The 13247-nt window shown below is 44.3% G+C and overlaps 1 protein-coding gene across 1 annotated transcript in view; it reads left to right on the top strand.

The window, feature by feature from the left end:
• Nucleotides 1-13247, top strand: part of LOC110536386 (serine/arginine repetitive matrix protein 4) — a 121243-nt gene that overhangs the window by 80188 nt on the left and 27808 nt on the right. The window contains exons 3-5 of the mRNA XM_036936350.1: nucleotides 7208-7300; nucleotides 8358-8450; nucleotides 10600-10677. Of these exons, the coding sequence (XP_036792245.1) occupies nucleotides 7208-7300; nucleotides 8358-8450; nucleotides 10600-10677 (264 nt within the window). The remainder of the gene's footprint in view (nucleotides 1-7207; nucleotides 7301-8357; nucleotides 8451-10599; nucleotides 10678-13247) is intronic.

Genomic DNA, 13247 nt, shown 5'->3' on the forward strand with positions numbered 1-13247 from the left:
TGCCTGTTTGATGGTTCGTCGCAGGGCATAGCAGGATTTCTTATAAGCTTCCGGGTTAGAGTTCCGCACCTTGAAAGTGGCAGCTCTACCCTTTAGCTCAGTGCGAATGTTGCCTGTAATCCATGGCTTCTGGTTGGGGTATGTACGTACAGTCACTGTGGGGACGAAGTCCTCAATGCACTTATTGTACTGACGTGGTGTACTCCTCAATGTCATCGGAAAAATCCCAGAACATGTTCCAGTCTGTGATAGCAAAGCAGTCCTGTAGTTTAATATCTGCTTCATCTGACCATTTCTTTATAGACTGAGTCTGGTGCTTCCTCCTTTAATTTTTGCTTGTAAGCAGGAATCAGGAGGATAGAGTTGTGGTCGGATTTACAATATAGAGGGCGAGAGAGAGCTTTGTACGCGTTTCTGTGTGTGGAGTACAGGTGATCAAGAATTTTGTGTTATGTGTGTATTTTTTTTATTGCTATGTATTACAGCACTGTTGGAGCTAGAAACCCAAGCATTTCGCTTCACCTGCAACTGTCACGATCATCATAATAACTGGACCAAAGTGCAGCGTGATCCACATCTTTATTGCTATGTGGACCTCAAAGCAAAACAAAACAATAAACGAACAAAACGAAACGTGAAGCTACTAATATGTTTACAGACTATACATACCGGTAGTCAAGATCCCACAAAGTACAAAGGGGTAATGGCTGCCTAAATATGATCCCCAATCAGAGACAACGATAAACAGCTGCCTCTGATTGGGAACCATACCAGGCCAACATAGATGTAAAAATCACCTAGATAAACCACCCTAGTCACTGTCATGCCCCAACCAACATAGAGAATAAACAACTCTCTATGGTCAGGACGTGACAGCAACCAATAAACTTTCATTTTATTTTATTTGATTTGATTAGCAGAGAGCAGGGGAGAGAGAGGAGAGCAGGGGAGAGAGAGGAGAGCCGGGGAGAGAGGAGATCAGGGGGGAGAGAGGGAGGAGTGTCAGGGGGGAGAGTGAGGAGGGCAGAGAAGAGAGAAGAGACCAGGAGAGAGGAAGAGGGGAGCAGGGGAGAGAGAGGAGAGCAGAGGAGAGAGAGGAGAGCAGGGGAGAGAGAGAGGAGTGTCAGGGGGGAGAGTGAGGAGGGTAGGGGAGAGAGGAGGGAGCAGGAGAGAGGAACAGGGGAGAAGGGGAGAGAGAGGAGAGCATGGGAGAGAGAGGAGAGCAAGGGAAAGCAAATGAGAGGAGAGCAAGGGAGAGCAAATGAGCAACATGAAACAGTCTCTGATGTTTTTCTGATGATTATTATAACATATTTTACACATGATAAGAATCTGGATAAAATAAATTATTCATGGTGGAGAACTTTTAATTTCTTAGAAGTAAAAAAAATGTGTTTTGATTAATGACTAAGGCCAGTAGTTTTTTTGGGGGGCAGGTCACATAGTGAGGAAAAACTCCTATGCCCATCCTTGCCTGATTCTGTTTTGAGTGTTTTCATTGGACAATCAGGGGATGCTAGTGGGAAGGACGCAGTAAACATGCGGGGTGGTAGGTAGTCTATCGGTTAAAAGTGTTGGGCAAAATAACTGAAAGGTTGCTGGTTTGAAACCCAGAGACAACGTGTTGAAAAATCTGCCAATGTGACCTTAAGCAAGCCACTTAACCTTGTCCTATCTCTGTGCACCACTAGCTGACAGCTTGAAGTAATGTCCTCCATCAGAGGTCTGTTTATCATGGCTGTTCCCTGAAGGTCAGAGAGCTAAGGAGAGAGGACAGGAGCTAAAACCAAACCGCTCATTGAAAGATAGAGGGCTATGATGGCGAAACCACTGACATCAACCGACTAACCGATTAATCTCTTGTGATCTATGGAAGTTGTCTCTGACTGCGATCGTTTCTGTAGATGTCTAGCTAATGTTGTACATATAGCTAGCTACCGTTTTGATTAGCTGTTGATCTTTAAGGACGAAGTTACTACAGTTGGAGCAAATACGACAAATCTCTATGACTGTTTCATCCATCTTTATTTTATTCAATCACCATATCATGCTTTATTGCCTAACCAGAAATGACTCTTAACTACACATCTAGGATTAGATTACCAGTCCCCAATCCTAACCTTTAATATGGACAGTACAGTCAAAAACGAGATTTTCCTGTAAAATAAAATAAGAACAAAAAAAACAAAACATATTTCCAGACTATGAGGTTGAAATAACACTGAAATTGTGAAAATGAAGATAGTACCCTTTTAGCGTAAGAACATTAAGAAACACCTGGAATTTCAGCCTGTTCAGGTGGGATGGGCTTTTTGACCCACACCATTTTTATTTTAAATTTGTATTTCAACCTTATTTTACCAGGTAACACATTGTAATTTATAGCAACGACCTGGGGAATAGCTACAGGGGAGAGGAGGGGGATGACTGAGCCATTTGAAAACTGGGGATGATTTGTGACCGTGATGGTATGACGGCCAGATTGGGAATTTAGCCAGGATACCTGGGTTACCACCCTTACTCTAACGATAAGTGCCATAGGATCTTTAGTGACCACAGAAAGTCAGGACACCCGTTTAACGTCCCATCCGAATGACGGCATGACATCACAATCTGATTATTCTGACCAATGGCCAGTCATATTTTATTTGCATATGTATCCTCCTACTTTGAAGGGGTAAGCGGGGTAAGCTCTAGAGTCTACGATCCCTATCCGCCAATCAGGGCTGTGTATGTAAATATATGTACATTTGTATCAACATGCCCATACGATCAGACTGAGCATTTCAATGGCAAACGGAGGCTCAGGGAAACAAATGATAACAAATATATTTTTTAAGAAAAACCTTGCCCTGCCTGTGTGCACTGAGAACCCTGTTGCATCACAGCATGATGCTTCGAGCCACTCAGACACTGTTAGAGACTACGTGTGTTTACAGTTTTCAGGGACGATGCTAATTTGTAAATCAACAGTGTTTTACCTGCTCTGTATTGACGGCTCTGATTACACATTTGAAATGTTTGACATCTATATGCACAAAGTGCTCTGCCAGCAACCAAATGTAGACAATAGCTGCATTCACTCGTACAAGTGCATGTTTATGTTTGTGTGGGCAGGCGGGCATGTACTGTATGCATACTGTACCCGTGTGTGTGTGTGTGTGTGTGTGTGTGTGTGTGTGTGTGTGTGTGTGTGTGTACCTCTCTGTACTGTGTGTATGACAAACCTGTGACGGCTCTCTCTCTCAGCATCACTTCGCTTGCCAAACATATTTACACCTCAACCACCAGTGATATAAACACACAGCGAGTCCAACCCAATTGATCTCCTCCATGACACACTCTCCACTTTTTCATATAACGCTCATTTAATACCTCATTATAGAAACCAATGCGAAGCTGTCCAAATGAATCGCAGATAAAACACCCTTTTTTGTACATACATCTCTCTGTTCCTTTCTCACTCTCTTTGTCTCACTTACTCCCTCTCTTCCTCACTCCCACCAGTCTGTTGGTGCTTCAAAGGGCCTCATCGCCACGACGCATCAGCCATTTGCAGAGAGAAAATTAAGTGGACCTTTCATGAGCGTTCATCTTGAGAGACAGATGGGCTTCGACAAGAGTTACATCTTTGTATTGACAAGATAACATGCTACGGGTGGAAAGGCAATGTCTGGGTGGGGCGGACACTACATGACTGAAACGACCCCCCCCCCCCCCCCCCCCCCCCACCCCACCCACACAAAAAGTGACTGCCCTTGCCAAGTATAAAAACATCCCGTGGCATACTGTATTAGCATGGAATAGCCCCCGCGATATGCAACTTTTCAGGGAAGTTAGGAACCAATATACACAGGCAGTTAGGAAAGCAAAGGCTAGCTTCAAACAGAAATTTGCATCTTGTAGCACAAACTCAAAAAAGTTCTGGGACACTGTAAAGTCCATGGAGAATAAGAAGACTGCCCACTGCCCACTGCACTGAGGCAAGGAAACATTGTCACCACCGATAAATCTATGATAATTGAGAATTGAAATAAGCATTTTTCTACGGCTGCCCATGCTTTCCACCTGGCTGGCTACCCCTACCCCGGTCAACAGCTCTGCACCCACCACAGCAACTTGCTCAAGCCTCCCCATTTCTCCTTCACCCAAATCCAGATAGCTGATGTTCTGAAAGAGTTGCAAAATCTGTACAAATCAGCTGGGCTAGACAATCTGGACCCTCTCTTTCTAAAATTATCCACCGCAATTGTTGCAACCCCTATTACTAGCCTGTTCAACCACTCTTTCGTATCGTCTGAGATCCCTAAAGATTGGAAATCTGCCCCGGTCATCCCACTTCTCAAAGGGGGAAACACTCTAGACCCAAACTATCCAAACTATCCTACACTGCATCTCTAAGGTCTTCGAAAGCCAAGTTAATGAACAGATCACCGGCCATTTTGAATCCCGCCGTACCTTCTCCACTATGCAATCTGGTTTCCGAGCTGGTCATGGGTGCACCTCAGCCACGCTCAAGGTCCTAAACGATATCATAACCACCATCGATAAAAGACAATACTGTGCAGCCGTCTTCATCGACCTGGCCAAGGTTTTCGACTCTGTCAATCACCGCATTCTTAACGGCAGACTCAATAGCCTTGGCTTCTCAAATGACTGGCTCGCCTGGTTCACCAACTACTTCTCAGACAGAGTTTAGTGTGTCAAATCGGAGGGCCTGTTGTCCGGACCTCTGGCAGTCTTTATAGGGGTGCCACAGGGTTCAATTCTTGGGCCGACTCTTTTCTCTGTCTACATCAATGATGTCGGTCTTGCTGCTGGTGATTCTCTGATCCACCTCTACGCAGACGACACCATTCTGTATACTTCTGGCCCTTCTTTGGACACTGTGTTAACAAACCTCCAGACAATCTTCAATGCCATACAACACTCCGTCCGTGGCCTCCAACTGCTCTTAAATGCAAGTAAAACTAAATGCATGCTCTTCAACCGATCGCTGCCTGCACCCGCCCACCCGTCCAGCATCACTACTCTGGACGGTTCTCACTTAGAATATGTGGACAACTAAAAATACCTAGGTGTCTGGTTAGACTGTAAACTCTCCTTATAGACTCACATTAAGCATCTCCAATCCAAAATTAAATCTAGAATCCGCTTTCTATTTTGTAACAAAGCATCCTTCACTCATGCTGCCAAACATACCCTTGTAGAACTGACTACCCTACCGATCCTTGACTTCGGCGATGTCATTTACAAAATAGCCTCAGACACTCTACTCAGCAAATTGGATGTCGTCTATCACAGTGCCATCCGTTTCTTCACCAAAGCCCTATATACTACCCACCACTGCGACCTGTATGCTCTCGTTGGCTGGCCCTCACTCCATATTCGTCACCAAACCCACTGGCTCTAAGTCATCTATAAGTCTTTGCTAGGTGAAGTCCCACCTTATCTCAGCTCTCTGGTCACCATAGCAGCACCCACCCGTAGCACACGTTCCAGCAGGTATATTTCACTGGTCAAAGTGAACTCCTCATATGGCCGCCTTTCTTTCCAGTTCTCTGCTGCCAATGACTGGAACGAATTGCAAAAATCACTGAAGCTGGAGTCTTATATCTCCCTCGCTAACTTTAAGCATCAGCTGTCAGAGCAGCTTACCGATCATTGCACCTGTGCATAGCCCATCTGTAAATAGCCCACCCAACTACCTCATTCCCATATTCTTATTTATTTTTTGCTCCTTTGCACCCCAGTATCTCTACTTGCACATTCATATTCTGCACATCTATCACTCCAGTGTTTAATTGCTAAATTGTAATTATTTCACCACTATGGCCTATTTATTGCCTTACCTCCCTAATCTTATTACATTTGCACACACTGTATATAGACTTTTCTGTTGTGTTATCGAATGTAGGTTTGTTTATCCCATGTGTAACTCTGTGTTGTTTGTGTCACACTGAATTGCTTTATCTTGGCCAGGTCACATTTGTAAATGAGAACTTGTTCTAAACTTGCCTACCTGGTTAAATAACGGAGAAATTAAAAAAATAATTAAAATAAAGAGCACCTTGCCATAAGGTCTAAGCAGGAATGTAAATTCATCATGGCTTCATTTCCACTACTCCCTGATCTAATTGCTGTGAAGTTAGCTGAGGGCCCTGGCTGTTGTAAAGCTGTAATAGCCCGTTCGCTGCCTTTTCGATTATGTGCAACTGTTCTTGACTGCTGATGCTCGTCAGTGGCCAACAACTTGACTTTGAACCAATCAGAGAGCACGATCCCCCATGTCGGAAGAGCCCAAAAAATAAAATAGGATATAAGAGGGCATTTTCTCCGAACATCCATACATGAACCATTACATGTCATTTGCATTGTAGGCTATGGGATGGTAGCTAGCTAAGTGCACAGACGCAATGCACACAACACTAAATACTTCCTCTAAGATAGCTACCCACTTTAGCTAGTATAGACATTATAATTCAATCACAATGGATCAGCTAGTTTTCATGAAACAGCTCCTGTGTTGGCTGCTGCGTTTGTGCAGTGTCTTAGCTGTCTACCTAGCTATGTTGTGCTAGCTAGCGAATATGCTAATGTTAGCTAGCTAGCTAGACATTTGGCTATGGGCTGGCACTGGCAGTATAGGATTATGGAGAGTTAAATAAATTGTAGTTATCTAGCTGTGGCCATCTCACTAGTAACAACAAGGGCTTTGTATAAAATAGATACAGGGCAGATAGCTTGGAATCTAGACCACAAGCAATACGCATGGATATGCATTGCAAAACAACGCTATTGCCATCTTCTGGTTTGGAGTATTTTAACAAGGTTGAGTGTCTGACGACTTCCAAGTCTTTGCTGTGTGAACACAAAAGAGTTTGACTGCCGACACCGTTCAGAGGTGCTAAGTACTCTCGGCGGGCAAACTTATTGGTGTCTGAGCTTTAAGCCAACATGTATCCTACATTTTTGTCAGTTGGTCACGTTGGAAATATTGTCTTGGGGAGACAGTAAATTATTAAAATGACTTTATTTTTATAGTCATTCCTGTGTGGCCCCAAATATGATCGGTAATGCTGTTAGCATACAGAGTCCCTGTATACAGGTGTCCTGCAGGAGTCTCATACAGTACTGCAGAAACCTAGGTCTCCCTGAGGAGAACACATCAGTAACCCTGTCCATCCCTGTCTCTCTCCTGTTGCAGTGTGTTGTTTGATGACGATCTTTCCCCTCGGCCCCACGCTTCCAAGGGGAAGAAGAAGAGGAGGAAATCGGAGAGAAAGAGGAAGAGGGAAAGGTAAGTTCATTAAACCAGCACTCTTTTGGCCTAGTGAAACCAGCACTATGGTGGCCTAGTGAAACCAGCACTCTGGTGGCCTAGTGAAACCAGCACTATGGTGGCCCGGTGAAACCAACAATATGGTGGCCTAGTGAAACCAGCACTCTGGTGGACCGGTGAAACCAGCACTATGGTGGCCTAGTGAAACCAGCACTATGGTGGCCTAGTGAAACCAGCACTCTGGTGGCCTAGTGAAACCAGCACTATGGTGGCCCGGTGAACCCAGCACTAGGATGGCCTAGTGAAACTAGCACTATGGTGGCCTATTGAAACCAGTACTATGATGGCTTAGTGAAACCAGCACTCTGGTGGCCTATTGAAACCAGCACTATGATGGCCTAGTGAAACCAGCACTAGGATGGCCTAGTGAAACTAGCACTATGGTGGCCTATTGAAAGCAGCACTGTGGTGGCCTATTGAAACCATCACTATGATGTGGTGGCCTAGTGAAACCAGCACTATGGTGGCCTAGTGAAACCAGCACTATGGTGGCCTAGTGAAACCAGAACTATGGTGGCCTATTGAAACCATCACTATGATGGCCTAGTGAAACCAGCACTATGATGGCCTAGTGAAACCAGCACAATGGTGGCCTAGTGAAACCAGCACTATGATGGCCTAGTGGTGGCCTAGTGAAACCAGCACTCTGGTGGCCTAGTGAAACCAGCACTATGGTGGCCTAGTGAAACCAGCACTATGGTGGCCTAGTGAAACCAGCACTATGGTGGCCTAGTGAAACCAGCACTATGGGGGCCTAGGGAAACCAACACTATGGTGGCCTAGTGAAACCAGCACTATGGTGGCCTAGTGAAACCAGCACTATGGTTACCCGGTGTGATGGGTCTATTTCTAGACATGTTCTAACTGTTCTCTGAGTAAACTGACATTTTAGAGACGCACACAGAGAGATAGGCATATTATCAGCTTTGATAGAAGAGTGCTTTTAGATAATGGTGTGTGTGTATGTGTGTGTGTGTGTGGTCATAATGTTTTTTTTTTTTGGTTTCTGTCATAGGTCTCCGTACTACAGTCTGTCTCCGGTGAGGAAGAAGAAAAAGAAGAAGAGCTCTAAGAAAAGCAAGAGCTCTAAGAAAAGCAAACGCCACAGGTAGCTGCTTCCTGTTTCATGTCATAATGTGAAACTCCACAGGTACCTACGTACTACCTGTATCATATCATTCTGTCAAATGCAACAGGTAGCTACTTCCTGTATCCCGTCTTAAAAGGGGGAGACACACTAGACCCAAACTGTTACAGACCTATATCCATCCTGCCCTGCCTTTCTAAAGTCTTCGAAAGCCAATTAAACAAACATATTACCGACCATTTCAAATCCCACCGTACCTTCTCCACTGTGCAATCCGGTTTCCGAGCTGGTCATGGGTGCACCTCAGCCACGCTCAAGGTCCTAACTGATATCATAACCGCCATCGATAAAAGACAATACTGTGCGGCCGTTTTCATCGACCTGGCCAAGGCTTTCGACTCTGTCAATCACCGTATTCTTATCAGCAGACTCAATAGCCTTGGTTTCTCAAATGACTGCCTTGCCTGGATCACCAGTGTGTCAAAAGTTCAGTGTGTCAAATCGGAGGGCCTGTTGTCCGGACCTCTGGCAGTCTCAATGCCACAGGGTTCAATTCTTGGGCTGACTCTTTTCTGTATATATCAATGATGTCTCTCTTGCTGCTGGTGATTCTCTGATCCACCTCTATGCAGATGACACCATTCTGTAAACATCTGGCCCTTCTTTGGGCACTGTGTTAATAAACCTCCAAACGAGCTTCAGCGCCATACAACACTTCTTCCATGGGCACCAACTGCTTTTAAATGCAAGTTAAACTAAATGCATGCTCCTCAACCAACCGTTGCTCGCACCTGCCTGCCCGACTAACATCACTACTCTGGACAGTTCTGACTTAGAATATGTGGACAACTACAAACACCTAGGTGTTTGGTTAGACTGTAAACTCTCCTTCCAGACTCACATTAAGCATCTCCAATCCAAAATTAAATCTAGAATTGGCTTCACTCATGCTGCCAAACATACCCTCGTAGAACTGACCATCCTACCGATCCTTGACTTCGGCGATGTCATTTACAAATAGCCTCCAACACTCTACTCAGCAAATTGGATGTAGTCTATCACAGTGCCATCCATTTTGTCACCAAAGCCCCATATGCTACCCACCACTGCAACCTGTATGCTCTTGTTGGTTGGCCCTCGCTCCATATTCGTCGCCAAACCCACTGGCTCCAGGTCATCTATAAGCCTCTGCTAGGTAAAGCCTCACCTTATCTCAGCTCTCTGGTCACCATAGCAACACCCACCCATAGCACACGCTCCAGCAAGTATATTTCACTGGTCATCCCCAAAACCAACACCTCTTTTGGACGCCTTTCCTTCCAGTTGTCTGCTGCCAATGACTGGAACGAATTACAAAATTCACTGAAGCTGGAGACTTATATCTCCCTCACTAACTTTAAGCATCAGCTGTCAGAGCAGCTTACCGATCATTACACCTGTACATAGCCCATCTGTAAATAGCCCATCCAACTACCTCATCCCCATAATATAATTTTTTTCTCTTTGCACCCCAGTATCTCTACTTTCACCTCATCATTTGTACATCTATCACTCCAGTGTTAATTTTAAAGTGTCATTATTTCACCACTGTGGCCTATTTATTGCCTTACCTCACTAATCTTACTACATTTGCACACACTGTATATAGATTTTTCTATTGTGTTATCGACTTTACGTATGTTTATCCCATGTATAACTCTGTGTTGTTGTTTGTGTCGCACTGCTTTGCTTTATCTTGGCCAGGTCGCATTTGTAAATGATAACTTGTTCTCAACTAGCCTACCTGGTTAAATAAAGGTGAAATAAAAAAATAAAAAAATAATGTCAAACGTCACTGGCTGTATCATGTCATAATGTCAAATTCCACAGGTAGCTACTTCCTACATCGTAATGTTGTTGTTGATCACTATTGAAATGAGTTACTTTGACGATAAATGTATTTCACCAGAAGACACCCTATGGGTCTGCCACGCAAGATTACTTTGGCAATAACAAAAACATATATTATAGACTTTATATTATACTCCAACTGACCTACTACATCACTAATGTATGATGTCGGAGGGCAGTGGCTGAGTTAGTTTTAATAGCAGGCCTCTCCCTCAAATAAATGGAAAAGAACTAGTGGAAGTGTCAGCAACAACAATAACCGATCATTTTTTTTTCACAGGTACACCTCTAAAAAGACAAAGCACAGCTCTTCTAGTTTGAAACATAAGAGGAAGGATGATCGAAAGCACAAAAAAAGGTTGGTCAATGTGATTTCTCATCAATTCAGGAACATATATCTTTCCATCACAGTACATTTTCCACAGCCCAATCTCTCTTCTAGCCATCCATTTCCCTCTCCTGTTATTATAAACCAGTGGCTCCCAAGCGGGGGATACAAGGACCCATGGGGGTTCTTGGCCTATTCACAGGGCATACGTCAGAAGACTGCATTTTACCATAGGCCTACTGGTAAAATGCACATGACGGGGTACTTCAGGGGTACTCATTAGGGGCAAAATTCCGTTGGTGGTACATTACCTGAAAAAGGTTGGGAACCACTGTCATCCTTCTGCTATGACCAGAAGCTGTGAGGAAAGATAAACATGATCATTTAAAGCAGAGGAGCACAATTGGCGGAAGGTTCTATCTGGACCTCGACACCTTGATTTGTCATGAATAATTGTTCAATTAAATACTGATGAAGCAACTCTTTTTTTAAAAAATGTACACATACTGTGCTGGCTCAGCGCAGCTGGGAAGGTCCCAGACAGCGCCCCAATACTACTGTGAGTTGTCCAATCACGTGCGTTATTTAAATCACTTCATGAAACTCAGCCAATCAAAGCGAATGTTTACAATGCATGTTAGTAGACTGATGTTGTTAGAGAGAGAGAGACAGCAAGAGAAGCAAAAACGGAAGCGAAAGGAGAAATTATAGAATGCTATGCACAAAAATGAGGAAAGTCGATAAAGAAAATGTAGCTTTCAAAGAGGAGTGGACAGACAAATATGGCTTTATCCTTCCCGCAGCGAATGTCAAACCACTCTGCCTGATATGTTCAGAGACCGTGGCTCTAATAAAAAGTGCCAACGTGAAGTGCCACTACGAGACGAAGCACAGATCTTTTGAGCAAACATATCCACAGCAGTCTGATGTGAGGACAGGCAAAATAAACTCAAAGCCCAGTGTGATCGGTCCACCAGAGTCCTCTCCCATGCATTCACTGCTCAACATTCACTGCTCAACAACGTGCAAATGAATGTTCCCAAAAAAACAGATTTGATTTTGGGTCAACAGCAGAAGCCATTTACTGTCTGGGGAGTGGTGATGGAGTGTAACGAATGCTGTTGAAACTTTACTTGACGATAAACAAAGAGACGAGCTGAGTGAAAAGATCAAGCAAATCCCAATGTCACGTACAACAGCAGCAAGAAAGAGGGAAATACTAACAGAGGATGTATTTACACAGCGTGATGGAGCTATTCGGAGTGCACCACGCAGCGCATTATGCTGTTAATGAATCTACTGATGTGAGTGATAATGCTCAGCTTACCACACAGAGAAGAAGGAATTCTGTGAAGACCTGTTAGGTGCAACACCACTTGAGACACATACAAGAGGAAAGGACATAGACATGGTCATAAAGGAGATGATGAGAAAGAGGGGGATATATCTAAAACAAGTGGTCCCTATCACCTCAGACGGGGCCCCTGCCATGACAGGAAGAGTGAGAGAGGAGCTGTGGCACGGCTGAAAGAGGACAACCCTGATCTCACAGCTTACATCATTCATCAGTCTGTCCTGTGCGCCAATCTGTCAGAAGAGTATGCTGAAGTGTGAATATAATGATGAAACTCATCAACTTCCTCAGGGAATCCTCATCTCATCAACATCGCCTGCTGAAAGAATTCCTGGAAGAAGTTGAGGCAAATGCAAATGACCTACTGCTGCACAACAACGTAAGACGGCTCAGTGAAGGCAGGGTGTTGGAACGCTTTTGGTCCATAAATGGAAATAACAGCTTTCCTTGTACAGCTCAAGAGCCAGAAGGCAACACAGTTTTCAATTGTGGTCAGACCTTAATGAGCTCCAAATGAAACTACAGGGAAAGAACAACTCCGTTTGTGTTTTGATGACATCTATCCACTCCTTCCAGAGGAAACTGGAAGTGTTCAAGGAAGATCTTCAAGGAGACTGAGCACACTTCACAAAAGTGCAGGATCAGATTCAGGGTGAGAGAGATGTTTCTCCTCATGTTGACTTCATAGATACTCTGATTGGAAACTTCAGAAATCGCTTTGACAGCTTCATCCTTGGACAGCAACCCCTTCTTCTAATTGAGAATCCATTCCATCCATTCCAATCCATATTTCTCTTCGCATATCTTTTTATATTTTTCTAAACCCTCACTTCAAAATACTCTCCTGTAACCCGCCTCACCCAATGTGGTGTGGACCTGCTTTTTCTCTAACGTATTTTTCTCTGCCTCTATTACTGGAATCTCTCCAACATAAACTAGCCAGCTAACGGTCATCAGCTAACCTCTAGCTCGGAAAGCTCTCGCCAGTTTGTACAACGCGATTCAACCAGAACATACCGGACCTATTTTTCTCTCCATATCCCCGGATTCCTATCGCAAGCTCTGAACCTTTTCACCCTCCGTCCTCCACAGCTAACGTCCCCTGAATGCTAGCTGTCTAGAGCACAACGGACTGTTGAGTTACGAGGCCCAACTAATACATTCAGAAGCCACTAGCTAGCAGTCAGCTATCCTTTGCTAGCGGTCATCAGCTACCTTTATCCCGGACAACTCTCGCCAGTCTATA

Source organism: Oncorhynchus mykiss, chromosome 11 (genome assembly GCF_013265735.2).
Source record: "Oncorhynchus mykiss isolate Arlee chromosome 11, USDA_OmykA_1.1, whole genome shotgun sequence".
Classification (NCBI taxonomy): Eukaryota; Metazoa; Chordata; class Actinopteri; order Salmoniformes; family Salmonidae; genus Oncorhynchus; species Oncorhynchus mykiss.